Source organism: Mchenga conophoros, linkage group LG12 (assembly GCF_057382185.1).
Source record: "Mchenga conophoros isolate Kocher_MC1m ecotype Shallow Benthic linkage group LG12, M_conophoros_male_GT1.1, whole genome shotgun sequence".
In the NCBI taxonomy this organism is placed as follows: domain Eukaryota; kingdom Metazoa; phylum Chordata; class Actinopteri; order Cichliformes; family Cichlidae; genus Mchenga; species Mchenga conophoros.
The window spans coordinates 36,591,703-36,604,110 of NC_140537.1; the positions used below are offsets into that span (position 1 = coordinate 36,591,703).

Sequence of the window (12,408 nt, forward strand, 5' to 3'; positions counted from 1 at the left end):
ATTTATATTTATTTTACTTTTTTTTATTTTTACCTAACATTAGTTTAACTAATGTTTTGTGATATTCTATTTTACCTCATCATTCTACATATTATATATTCTCAAGATGATCCCACACTACCTGAATTATAATTAAAAGGATCAAAAAAGGATTGTTATGGGTTGTTTATTGTTGAACAAAAAGTGAGGTAGTTGACTATTCACTAATGTTGAGGTCATCATTATTGAACATTGGCTAGCCCGGTCCATGCTCCTCTGTGTGTTTTTCTATCCAAGTATGCTTTTTCTGCATTGCCAGTCTGTTTGGGATCAGTCTGTGAAAAATAAACCTTCTGCCAGTCAGACACCCTCCAAATTACATTCCCTCATAGTATTTATCTGTGTCCATATTTCTGTCATTTTTGATAAGATAAGGTCTTTGATAAGATCTTGGCAATCGCCATGAAGTGCAAAGCCATCAACATGCTTCCACTGTGTTTTACAGAGGGCTTTACACATTCACCGCCGTACCCGATTCCCTTTCTGCCTGCTGTAGATAGGATTTTCAGGCCTGCCACATCTTTCATCCCCAACTTTTTTTTTCCTCAGAAAAGAAATACACCCTAATTTCAGATGCTTTGGGGGTCACTTTATTTGTGCAGAAATACTATTTCATGCCTGTCAAACTCTGTTGTCTTTGTCTCTCTTTTTTAAGAGTAAACTAAATTACAAATTGTAGGTTTTTGAGATAGACATGCCCAAAAATGCTTGTTGTATTTTATGCATAGAAAGAAGAAATTGCAAAGAAGAAATTTGATAGACCTGCAGAAACCCAAAAAAAACCACTTTGCCAACTTATATGAAAGTCTGGCACCTTGGAAGCAAAATATTTTAAAAATGAGAAGTAGGTCAACAAGCTATTTATCCATTAGTGGCAACTGACCAATGATTTAAAACGTTCATGTGTTGCTAAACAATATTGTTAAATATCTTAAACCTTTAAAAAAAACTAGCAGAAATGAATTTAATATAATAAAATAAATACAGGTCATGATATAAAATATGCCAAAGCAAACAAATATGTTATTATGGTAAGAACTCTACAAAAGAAGGAGTGGATGGATTTATTTTCCAAATTTATTTGTCATTTAATTTTTGGTTTAAATTCCCAATTTCATCCTTAAATGTTCAATTAATATAATGAAGTAAACTGTGATCACAAAAAGGAATTCAAAATAAATGTGTTGTTCCATCCCTACCGTGTAATTCAGAACATTTCATGTGAATTCTATTTACGATTATATAATTAATAAACCCACAAAGTACCCTAAAGACACGCAGATAAGCCTGACGAACACAGTGAGAACTCATTTGCATAAAGTGCGCTACATCAATGAATGTGCATACTTTTTTTTTACTGCCCAAGCGCCCACGATCTCATACAGTCCGTAAACATTAACAAATAAAGGGCTCGTCCGGGATTTGAACCCGGGACCTCTCGCACCCAAAGCGAGAATCATACCCCTAGACCAACGAGCCATGCTGCTTCGTGGAACATCGTCCATCATATTCGAACGAGCTAGGCTAATTGCTGGTTACACTGTTAATATACAGTATATTCATTATTGAGCACAGTAATCAAGGTCTCGACATTTTGATGCCAGACTACACGAGTAACCACGTCGCTCTCTCTCAGGATACCGTGGTTTGATTGGTTGGTGCCTGGGCTGATGGCTGACGTCACCCCATTCGCCTGAAACGCATCCGCTGTTCTGGACCAGCCGTTTCAAATGCATATCACTAAGCAAGGGAAAGTACCAGAGCATAAGGCCACCTGGGGAAGGACAGCGCATGCGTGTGTAAAGTACGAGGCGAACTGTCCAATGAAATGCTAGAAAATGTTTTTATATAGGAAAAGCTTGAAAACACATGAAGTCAATAGCTACACAAACAAATAGCAAAAGACTGCAAAATGACCATCAAACACTTAAAATAAATCAATTTTTTGTCTGAAAATTTTCACCTTTAAAAATCAGATCAGTGTATATATATTTAAACACAACACAAAGCCCATATCCATGCGAAAGAAACTAAATTACAGGGATACTTCTGCGCTTGCGTGAGGATTAGTCGGGCGGAAGTTGCTTTGATTGCGGAAGTGTACAGATGCTGTTGGTTGTAGGCGCAGCTTACTAACAATTAGCCTTGGGGCCGTAATTTGACCGTGTTTATTATCCACTTGTATGTAGTTCTGTGGGAGCTTCGGGTTCAGGTTCACGGCTCGATCAGGTAAGAAGGATGATGGAATTTGTACGGAGGTGGAGAGCTTTTTACCCGTTTATTAGAGGCTAACTTAGCACAGGCTAACGCGACGTTTTTAAAGAGCTCGATCAGTTCAGTGACAGGGATACAGGGATCGATGGGAAAATATAGTGACACACAGGGAGTGTCGTGAAGTTTTTAAAGGAGGTGAAAGCAACCCTGAAGGTTAAATAGGCCATGACCGAGCTGGCAAATTGTTTGGATAAAAAACGAAGTCTGGCACGACATATTTGTAATTGACCCGTTTCTATAAAGATCACACTGACTGTAAACATAAAAGTTACTGTCACTGTGGTTTTTACGTTTTACTTTCTCAAATACTCTGTCAATAAATTTTCTAAGGAATTTATTCACGTCAAGCACCTTATTCGTGTTTTTATTGCAGGTTAATTTTGATATTATATAGTTATATAGACTTAAAATACACAGTCATGTTGAGAAATCTAATTTTTACCCGCATTTGATGACTGAATACTTCTGAAGTTCTTGAGGGTTTATCTCAACTATAAAATTTAGTATCACACGCTGCCAACCCCAGCTGTGGTTGTGTCATCTCTTTGGCCTGTTTTAATTCTGTGTGAGTCTACAATAAGGGTAGATTACTGGATAATCATGTTAAAAGGTTTAAGGTTTCTCTAGGCTTTCTTGCTTAGAAGAAGAGTATTGGAGCCAAATGAAAAATAACACCTTTTTAAATACATAATATCTTTAAGCCGTTTTTATAATTAGGCTTACAGACACTTATCCATAAAGCAAATTTTGTTTACCAAAAATACCATCACGGGTAGTCACTTCCTACAGGCCTATTCTGAGTCTACAAAACAAGTTTCAATATTTTATGCAGATATCAGTGTTGTAATTGGTAATAAAGTTTAGTTTTTCTCCATGAATATCTCCTTAGTTTTATGTTCATCATCTACTTTATGTGGGCAACATAAATAATTTAGACTTAACAAAGCAGTGACTAAATATGTGTTACATAATATTACGAACTTGTTATATAGACCATATATAATATAGTCTATATATACACACACAATTGTATTGTTTTTTTGGGGGGGGGTTTTGGGCGGGGGGGGTACAAGACTGTTTGTGCAGCTGTGTATGTTAGAAAGAAAACGGTAGCTAGCACTGGACAACATGAACCACAAGTACCACCCCTCCGCTGCTTTTATCAGCGCCACACCTCTTGAGCTAAACTGTTAAGAAGTGGCCGCCTCTTTACACACTGTGTTTCTGTGCCTTCTAGCCAAGAAGCCATCATGGGAGAATCAATAGCAGCCTCCCAGCAGTTTTTTTTTCCCTAAATATATTCAGCAGCCAGTGATTTTTAGACTGAGTTGTGGCCTTGATACTGAGGACACACTGCCTCTTTGTGCTAGTGTATACGAGAGTCTGTGTTTCCTACATACTTACTGAATTAATTAACTTAAAATATACTCTATATACGCATAGTTTCCAGTGATGTCATTGTGAATTCCTAATAGAGTCATTTGTTAAAAACTCCAGCTGGATATGCCTTAATTTTTTTTTTCAAGATTCCTTCTTGCTGTTAACTTCTAATAAAATGTACATTTCCTTAGGACTCATGAAGGTTGTAAAGAGTTCTGAAAGCAGATGAAGCAGTGTCTGACATAAAAACTGTGAAACAAATGTGCAGCATTTTAGAGGTTTAAAGGGGGCCAACTAAATGTTCTCTTATTTATTCCCCACTCTAGTTAGCTCTATAGTTTTGTTTTTTACCTGCTTAGACTTTCCAATTCCTGTTTGAGAATGAAAGTCTGACTCTGCACAGTCTTTGAATAATTGTGTTAAATTGTCTTTTTCTCAGTATTAACCAAAATAATCATGTTTAGTTTTACCTCCAAGTCAGAATTCAGATTGACGGTGTGTTCAAAGGCTCTCGGATGTTTAAACCCGGCGTTATGAATCCACTGTTGGCTTAAAGGCACCACTGAGTCAGCCTGTTTCTCCAGTCTTACAGGTTGAGCCATCGTGATGGCCGATCACACTGATGTCAGCCTGCAGCCGGAGGAGCGCGTCCGCGCCCTGACCAAGAAGGGCAGCTCGGTGGAGATTAATGACGACATGCCCCCACGCCGCTACTTCCGCTCAGGCATGGAGATGATCCGCATGGCTAACATCTACACGGAGGAGGGCAACATCGAGCATGCCTTTGTCCTTTACAATAAATATATTACGTGAGTGTCTTTTCACATTTCTGTCCGCATTGACTGAAGTAAGCTGAAGGAGTTTACGTAAAGACCTCTCTTAAGAGTTTTCTGACCTTTATGGGTCTTGATATTTTTTTCCCCCTCCTAAGGCTCTTTATAGAAAAACTTCCCAAGCATCGGGATTATAAGACAGCCAACATTCCTGAGAAAAAGGACACACTAAAGGTCGTCATCCAGTTTTATTTTGTTTGTTTTTTTTGCATTACTAATTGTTTTCAAGGAAAGTTGGACACTTACTTCACTTACTTCATTCTGATTAATCTACAGAAACTGAAGGATGTTGCGTTTCCTCAGGCTGAGATTCTCAAAAAGGCTCTACTGAAAAGATTTGAACAGGAATATGCTCAATATCTTGTCAAAAAGGTGAGCTGAGACACTCTTTTGTGAATTTACACCCTTGCATCACATTGCTGCATTAACCTCCTAAGACCCGAACTCTTTCATGGCATGCATTTTTAAATTCTCTTTGCTATTTGGGCTGTTTGGGACCTGATGAATGTAAAAACAAAGAATTTCCAGATTTTTTTTTTTACCTGATTTTATCTCTGACAAAAATAAGATTGACATATGAGGACATTTGTTTTAAATTTCAGTGGAACATTTGCAGTATAATGTCCTCGTTAGTGGTTATCAGGCCCTTGTAGAGTAAAATTTTTTATTTTGGTCTAGACATCCCAAAATGTGATGTCCACATATGTGGACGCCAGGTCCGAGGAGGTTAAGTCACACTGGAAAGGTTTAAGAGATTTGAAGTAATTAAATAAAAACCAATTTACATTTAAAGTCCATAAGCAGGTGAATCATTAACAAGCCCCACAGTAACCTCATATCACAGTTCATTAATATGCACCTAAGCTGACCTTGAATAGTCAATCAGTAGCAGTTCATGTGCCACACTAACTGTTCTACAGCAAACTTGTTTCATCATCAAAAAGATCAATACATTTAATGTTGCTGTTTAAAAAAGGGCCAAAAAGAGAAACCACGGCTGAAACTAAGCCAGTATGTGATGTGTTTGCTACATGCTCAGAAAGAGGAGGAGGAGGTGTTGGCGCGGCAGCAGTCCAAGCAGCGAGCGCTGGACGCAGAGCGGGAACGTGTGGCTGAGATGCAGCGGCGGCAGCGGGAGCAGGAGCAGTTCAGTGCCTTTGAGGAGATGATCCGCCGCCAAGAGTTGGAGAAGGAGCGCCAACGAGTGCTTCTGGAGTTTGCCACTCCGGCTGAGCCTTCCTCTGACACACCCCTCATCCCAGGCATCCAGGGCCCCCCGTTAGTCTCCCCTACCTTTCCTCAGATCCCAGGTGAACTGTCCAACCACCAACATAACCGCCCTCCCACATCCATCGGCACACCCACCACCGGCCCGCCCAGCTTTGACCGCTCACTCAAGCCGGGGTCTCTGGTCAGCCCGGGGAATAACAGTGAGTTCATTCTTTTGTGTCACGGTGGGCTGGCCTTCACAGGATTTAAAGCGCTGCCCTGCTCCTGGGTGAAAGTATTTATTCCTCTGAGCTGATTTCTTTCCCCCCCGACCTACTTAATTTCGTTTGTTTGTTTGTTTGCACCATGACTTGTTTCAGAATCTCACAAGAGTCTAACTTTCCCATTCAGCTTTTGTGTATGGTCTCTGCAGATACAATGGTGGATGCCCTTCGGCAGTTGGCTGTTCCCGCTGAGTTGTGCCGGAGCTTTCTGAGGTTGGCTGAGGCCAACACAAGCAGAGCTGTAGAAACTTGTGGCATCCTATGTGGCAAACTGGTAAGAAGCTGGAACAGTGTAGCTATGCTGGAGCGATAGGTTGCTTTTATGCAGCCCTTGAGCCCAGAGGTGCTAAATGTTGTGTCAATAATTCTGAGACTGTGAACATTTTATGAATGTGGATTTTAAATTAAACAACAGTTGATGTCCCTCTTCAGAGGTGTAGAAGATAATTTGACTCTTATCTCATTGCTCTTTGGCTACTCTGCCCATTGTTTACATTATATCATTTGCTGGTGGGGTTAACTTCAAGCTCTTTCCACTTTTCTATGAGCATGACTGAGCGTTTTTGCTAGCAGCTCTGTAAGTGCTCAGTGTTAATTTTGTGCAGGCAGTGCCCTTGGGTAGCACTTTGGCAGACAGCAGGACATGCATAATTTAAATGAGTATAAAAGCAAGACGCTTTTTGTGTTTGGTCCAGACCAGAAATGCGTTTACTGTGACCCACGTCATCGTACCAAAGCAGTGCGGCGGACCGGACTATTGTGACACGGAAAACGAGGAGGAACTCTTCCTCATGCAGGACCAGTATGATCTCATCACACTCGGCTGGATACATGTGAGTAAAAGATGGGCAGGTTGGCGTCAGTGCTGATGAATAATCAGAGTCACCCACACCAATCAGCTTAGCTTATAAACTTTATTCAAAGAATAGATTAAAACATTATTCACTGAAATTTTAAAACAAGAGCATGTCAGAAGAGAAAAATATAAATGCGTGTAAATTATAGGAGTAAAATCAGGCATAGATGATAAATAAGACGATAACCAGAAGATAAAGACGTCACCAAAGCCACCCTGTAAAATGTCTTAAAAAGGAGGTGACTGATTCATAGTGAGGTAATCCTCTGTGTCTGATTTCACACTAAAATAGATTTTCCTCATGTGTTCACGAGGGCTGAGGGGAAAAAGTATCGTAATATTTTGTGTGGTGATATTGTATTAATACAACAACACCAAATATTAGCATTGTATTAAATAAATTAAAATACTATATGAATACTACAAATAAGAGCGCTCACCTCATACTGAGATTCTTCTTAACTCAGAGCAAACCAATGGCTCAGTCACACGAGTAAAGATGTAACTGCAACCTCATTGCATCTACAAAAACATTCTGAAAATAGCGACAAGAACAGGAAGAAGCAACGCTCAAATATGAAGCTAAAATTGAGGACTGTTTAATGGAGGCTGTCAAAAACTGTCTAAACAGAGGGATTAGAAACCACCCATCACATTCTTCAGTAATGAATCGTACTTTAATGCTGCTTAACTGTGTGGAACCTCGTATCAACCAAAGTGGCGAGTAGGTACTAAAACCTGCCGCCTAATGTAAAACTGTTCACTGATTGGTTTTGAGTTTGTATTAGTTCACGTGTATAGTTAAACTTTTTTTTTAGACATTCTGACCTGCATAAACTACAGTTTGGTTCACAAGAATAAGTCCTCATGGCTACCACTGGTCCTGTTCTGCTGTGTGATGAGCACTGAAGTAAACTGAGGTCTGCCCTCTGTGTTTCCCAGACTCACCCCACACAGACAGCCTTCTTGTCCAGCGTAGACCTCCACACGCACTGCTCCTACCAGATCATGCTGCCAGAGGCCATCGCTATAGTCTGCTCGCCTAAATTCAACGAGTGAGTTGGAGAACTCAGTGTCCTGTCTTTACAGACTATGGGATGTTTTTTTTTTTTTTTTTGTCTTTTTCTGTGATCTAACTGTGTGTGTGTGTGTGTGTGTGTGTGTGTGTGTGTGTGTGTGTGTGTGTGTGTGTGTGTGTGTGTGTGTGTGTGTGTGTGTTTCAGAATTGGCTACTTCAGACTGACAGATCGGGGAACAGATGAGATTTCCACATGTAAACAGAAAGGGTTTCATCCTCACAGCAAAGAGCCACCTCTATTTACAGTAAGTATATCTGTGCTGTGAAGTCATAGATGCAGTGTTGTCGCAAATGGACAGAATTTGTATCGCTAAAGAAAACGATGCAATTTCTGGGGATATTGAAGTTGTATAGATGATTTAGGATTATAAAAACAAATTTAACTGCAAGTGGCACAAAAAAAGAAAAACACGCTGTTATTTTGAAAAATCTAACACTAAAGCATCCTATAATTAACTGGTGGCTTTTATTGAAAACATCTTCTGTGCATCCAGATTAATTTCTATAACTCCTATAACTGGAGTTACATTTTATTTTGAAAATCCCAAAGTGTTTAAACAGGATTATAATTTCCAGTAACTAACTGGAGTCTTTTATTTTTTGAAGGATTGTTAATAATGATGTAAAAATAATCTCATCTTGACAGACTGAGTGACTGAGCCTCACGACTTCCCCTGGAAACTTATTTTACTTGCCTCTAACCAGCCAGTTAGAACAAGGAAAAGTATTGGCCTCCCACCAAATCACTATTAAAGTGATTTCAGTGTCGCAGTAAAACCTCAAGTCTTACTAAAGCTGTAGTGGGATTGCATCATCATCATCTGCTGTTTGGTGGTCAGGAAACTGAGTCTTTTTCCTGTCTTGGCGTTCCAATAAAGTCAGCCATGTTTAACATTATTTGAAGTTTTCAAAGTCTGCGCTCTCTCCATGCTGTGCCCACATTCTGCCAGATCTTTTTTTTTTTTTTTTTTTTAAAGCTCTTTTATCTTTATTTAGAACAAACTACTCCACACAAAACTGCAGGTGTGGCCAAAAGCTCCTTCCTTGTTTCTGCTCCAGTTTTTCTGCTTGTAAATTTCCACCATGTGCATGATGGGAAATAACCTCAAAAGGAATCCAACTGTAGTCTTGCAAAAAGTAAACATGTTTATAACGTATGACTAAAAATTCTCACATGCCTGGTTTTTTTTTTTACGTGCCAGGGTGGTATGGAGGTAGATGCAACACTCCAGAATAAAGATCTTGTTTCCCGCAGCTGTAGAGTACAGTTTATCTTCCCTACAGATACGTAGATGTACTGTGCACAGTTTTCTGTGGAAAGTCATATATGATTTTTGGCACGGGCAGGGCTTATTGCCAAAAAAGTGCAGATGAAGTGATGACCCAGGGTTCAGTGTAGCTTTTTCTTTCTTCCTTATGTGAGATATTTGGGTCACTTTTAAAAGGTTAGTTAACTCAAAGAGTACTCAAATCTACTCAATAGGAGGCGTTTTCTTATATTTACTGCAGTATCTCAGTCAGATTAAAGGTTCATAGAGGAAAATTAAACATCTTAAATAGATTTGATTATTACTTTTTCAATAAAATAACTTAAATGTTTTAATAGTTAACACATTTCTCTAACATGTGAAGAATCCCAGCATCCAAACAAGGAGGAGACACAAATCCAGCCTCAGGGAGTCACAAGCTTAGTGTCCTCACAATGGCCGTCCCAAAGGCGGATAGATGGGAGGGTTGCATCAGGAAAGCCATCCAGTTTTAACTCCGTACTAATCTGTGGGCTGGATAACTTTCATCAGATCGAACTACCTAAAGCTTCCTGAGAATTGCTTTTTTATTTATTTCATCAGTAATGAAAAACTGCATGTATAGAATCAAATCTGTTTAAAAAAACAAAAGCTTGAGAAACTGATTCTTTTTGTCCCAAAATAGAATTTAAAAGGATTTTTCCACAAGTTATTTGTGTGCAAACGTGTGATATTACAGCTTTATGAATGGCTCACTGTCCACATCGTTGGCCAACAGCATGCTAATTAATGTTAAGAGAGCGTAAACCAGGAAATAAATATTTCAAAAGTACTGTGCTATAATCACAAGGAGACGTATATCTGCCTCCACATGAAACGTCTGCTGCGATTCCCAGTCCAGCTCTTGTTTGGCTCTGCTTGGGGGGAGGAGGGATGGGAATGGGGTACGGTACTCTTCCTGGAGTACCGTACCCCAGAGTGGCTAACTGTTTGAGCATGTAACTGAAATGTGTTTCTCCTTTTTCAGCACGCAGGACATGTCACCATCACTGATGGCACCGTGTCCATGATGGATTTGCGGTGATCTCTTTCCTTTGTTTCACCAAAACACTCACAGACTGTTTCATCAAGCTGGGGAAAAAAAACACTCATTTTTATTTTCAGGGCGGGTCTGAGCAGATGCTGGCCGCGAGTTTACCATAATTATGGACCTCGGTTGTTCTCAATAAGAACAACGCTGCAAACGTTTTTCTTTTTATGTTTTTTGTTCTGTTAAGAAGATATTCCACATATTGTTGCACTTTCCAAACAAGCAACCAGCTGAAGGACTTGTTCTTGGGGCCCTTTGTTTCTGTCAGTGTGCGGTGTACTTCTTTCCTTTTGTCATTAATAAAGATGTTCGTTCATCAGTGAGAGACGCACGTCTGGTAACCCAAACCTTTCTTGCACCATCGTCACATTTTGGTTTCTGCCTGAAGGATAAAGTGCCAAGGATGAGAACATAAACTTGTTTTTGAGTTTTTCAGTCTGCAACATGAAGTCCAGTGTGGAGTATATAATTTATTCTTTGTTCTTTTAAATGAGTGATGAGAGAAGTGAAAGCAAGTTGTAACTCAGGTATGCAGGCGGTGCTTGTGTTGCTGCGCTGTATTCTATTTTTATACCCCATCACTCCAGATCATCCTCTACCGTTAAAGGTGTCTGTGTGAAGTTTAAAAATGTCCTTATTGTTTCTTGGATAAGGGATTGGTCGAGCTTTATCATGTGTTCATTCTTCAGAGGACAAGTGTGCAATCTGAATGTACCTGAATGCTCCACATTACAACATTTTACTAACCACCCGGCCCTGGATCATGCCTCTGTAACCAGTTTTGTTTGCTCCCTTCTCTTGTTAGAAGAGGTCAATGATTAGCCATAATTACGAATTAATTGCCAAGAAAAGAATAAACTTGTAGATGAATTTATCCTGTATTGTCTTGTTATGTTTGTACACTGAGAAATAATGTCAGAAATAAGAGATGCAGCTACACAGATTGGAAGAGGAAAAAGAAGATGAAGACAAATATGTGTCCAAAGCTCGGACGGGACGGTTCTGGACGATTCAACAGATTTGTAATGAAGGAAATTGATCATTTTACATAAGTGAGCCTGTAGTTTGCGAAAACGCAGCCAGTTTGGTAAGTTCAGTGATATGAAGGATTCCACTAAGAAGAACACAAAATAGTGGATCAAACTCGAGCAGACCCGTGAGGAACGAATAAAATGCTTTCCAAAAGTATACAGGGTAAGTGCAGGTTTTACACGCTGTTTTTTCTGGAAACAGACCGTCGGACAAATTAGGCAGCTGAAGGACAGTTTGTGTTTTTTATGTAAACATAAACTCTTCAGTTAGAAATTGAGGATTTTGTGGATAAATCAGTTTTAAATCTGGCGTGGAGGTCACCTTATATTCCACTTTATAAAGCTGAAAACGTGTCTGATCTGTGCTTTGTAGATAGTGTTACTGTGCCAAGTGCGTAAATGCACACATAGCTTTTGTTTGGCTCCAGGTTAAGATCATTTGACGTTTGACTCTATCTTCCTTGAATCAATCTACTGGCAAACAGTTACAGTGTGCGTGGACGCAGGCAGCGGAAGTTAGTAACAACTTGTCAGCCTATTAAAAATATTGATTAAAATGTTTTGTTTTTGTGACCCTGTCTGTTTGGCTTATGGCAGCTTGAATACACTCAAATGGATGATGATGATAATAATATAATATGATATAATATAATAATAATATAATAATAATACATAATATATAATAATATATAATTTATTTATAGGCGCCTTTAAGACCCTCAGGGTCACCTTACAATAACACAAGAACAATAGCAGCAATAAAATATAATAAACATGGCAAAATAAAATGCAGACATAAGGTAAAAAAAAAAAAAAAGCAGCAAACAATTGATTGGTGTTTTTATCATGTATGACTATGATTTATCACATAAAAATTATGATCAACCTGTTTTGTGTAACATTTCAAGTGCTCTTATGAGCCCCAGTAGATGCTTTCTCTGCTCAACCGTAAATTCTTCTAAGTGTGTGTGCTTTGCAGTCCCCAAAAGTAAAAGAGATGAACTGCAGGCTCACAGAATGAATGAGAAAACAGTTTTTCATCTGTGACATAAAAAGACATAAAACACAAAATTGTTGATTTCAAAAA

General features: G+C 39.1%; 1 protein-coding gene and 1 non-coding gene across 3 annotated transcripts; one reads left to right on the plus strand and one right to left on the minus strand.

Moving 5' to 3' along the window:
• Positions 1–1,446: 1,446 nt before the first annotated feature.
• Positions 1,447–1,518, minus strand: trnap-ugg (transfer RNA proline (anticodon UGG)). The gene has a single exon. It is a non-coding gene; the product is annotated as a tRNA-Pro (tRNA).
• Positions 1,519–2,105: 587 nt separating this feature from the next.
• On the plus strand, positions 2,106–11,164 carry LOC146563164 (STAM-binding protein-like A). 2 transcript variants are annotated; one of them, XM_085295568.1, is made up of 10 exons: positions 2,109–2,268; positions 4,278–4,502; positions 4,625–4,700; positions 4,803–4,898; positions 5,566–5,956; positions 6,169–6,293; positions 6,715–6,852; positions 7,818–7,930; positions 8,099–8,198; positions 10,228–11,164. In XM_085295568.1, exons 2-10 carry the CDS (start codon positions 4,300–4,302, stop codon positions 10,282–10,284), a joined length of 1,299 nt encoding a protein of 432 aa, XP_085151694.1. In that variant the 5' UTR covers positions 2,109–2,268; positions 4,278–4,299; the 3' UTR covers positions 10,285–11,164. The 2 variants fall into 2 exon arrangements, with proteins under 2 accessions (XP_085151693.1, XP_085151694.1); XM_085295567.1 differs by having other exon boundaries at positions 2,106–2,268; positions 4,625–4,898.
• Positions 11,165–12,408: the final 1,244 nt, after the last annotated feature.

Bases quoted from the DNA above. Each gene is read 5' to 3' on its own strand.
- LOC146563164 (XM_085295567.1), top strand. From the start codon at position 4,300: ATGGCCGATCACACTGATGTCAGCCTGCAGCCGGAGGAGCGCGTCCGC. The intron at 5,957-6,168 runs GTGAGTTCATTC...TGGTCTCTGCAG, and splicing joins GGTCAGCCCGGGGAATAACA to ATACAATGGTGGATGCCCTT. The intron at 6,294-6,714 runs GTAAGAAGCTGG...TGTTTGGTCCAG, and splicing joins GCATCCTATGTGGCAAACTG to ACCAGAAATGCGTTTACTGT.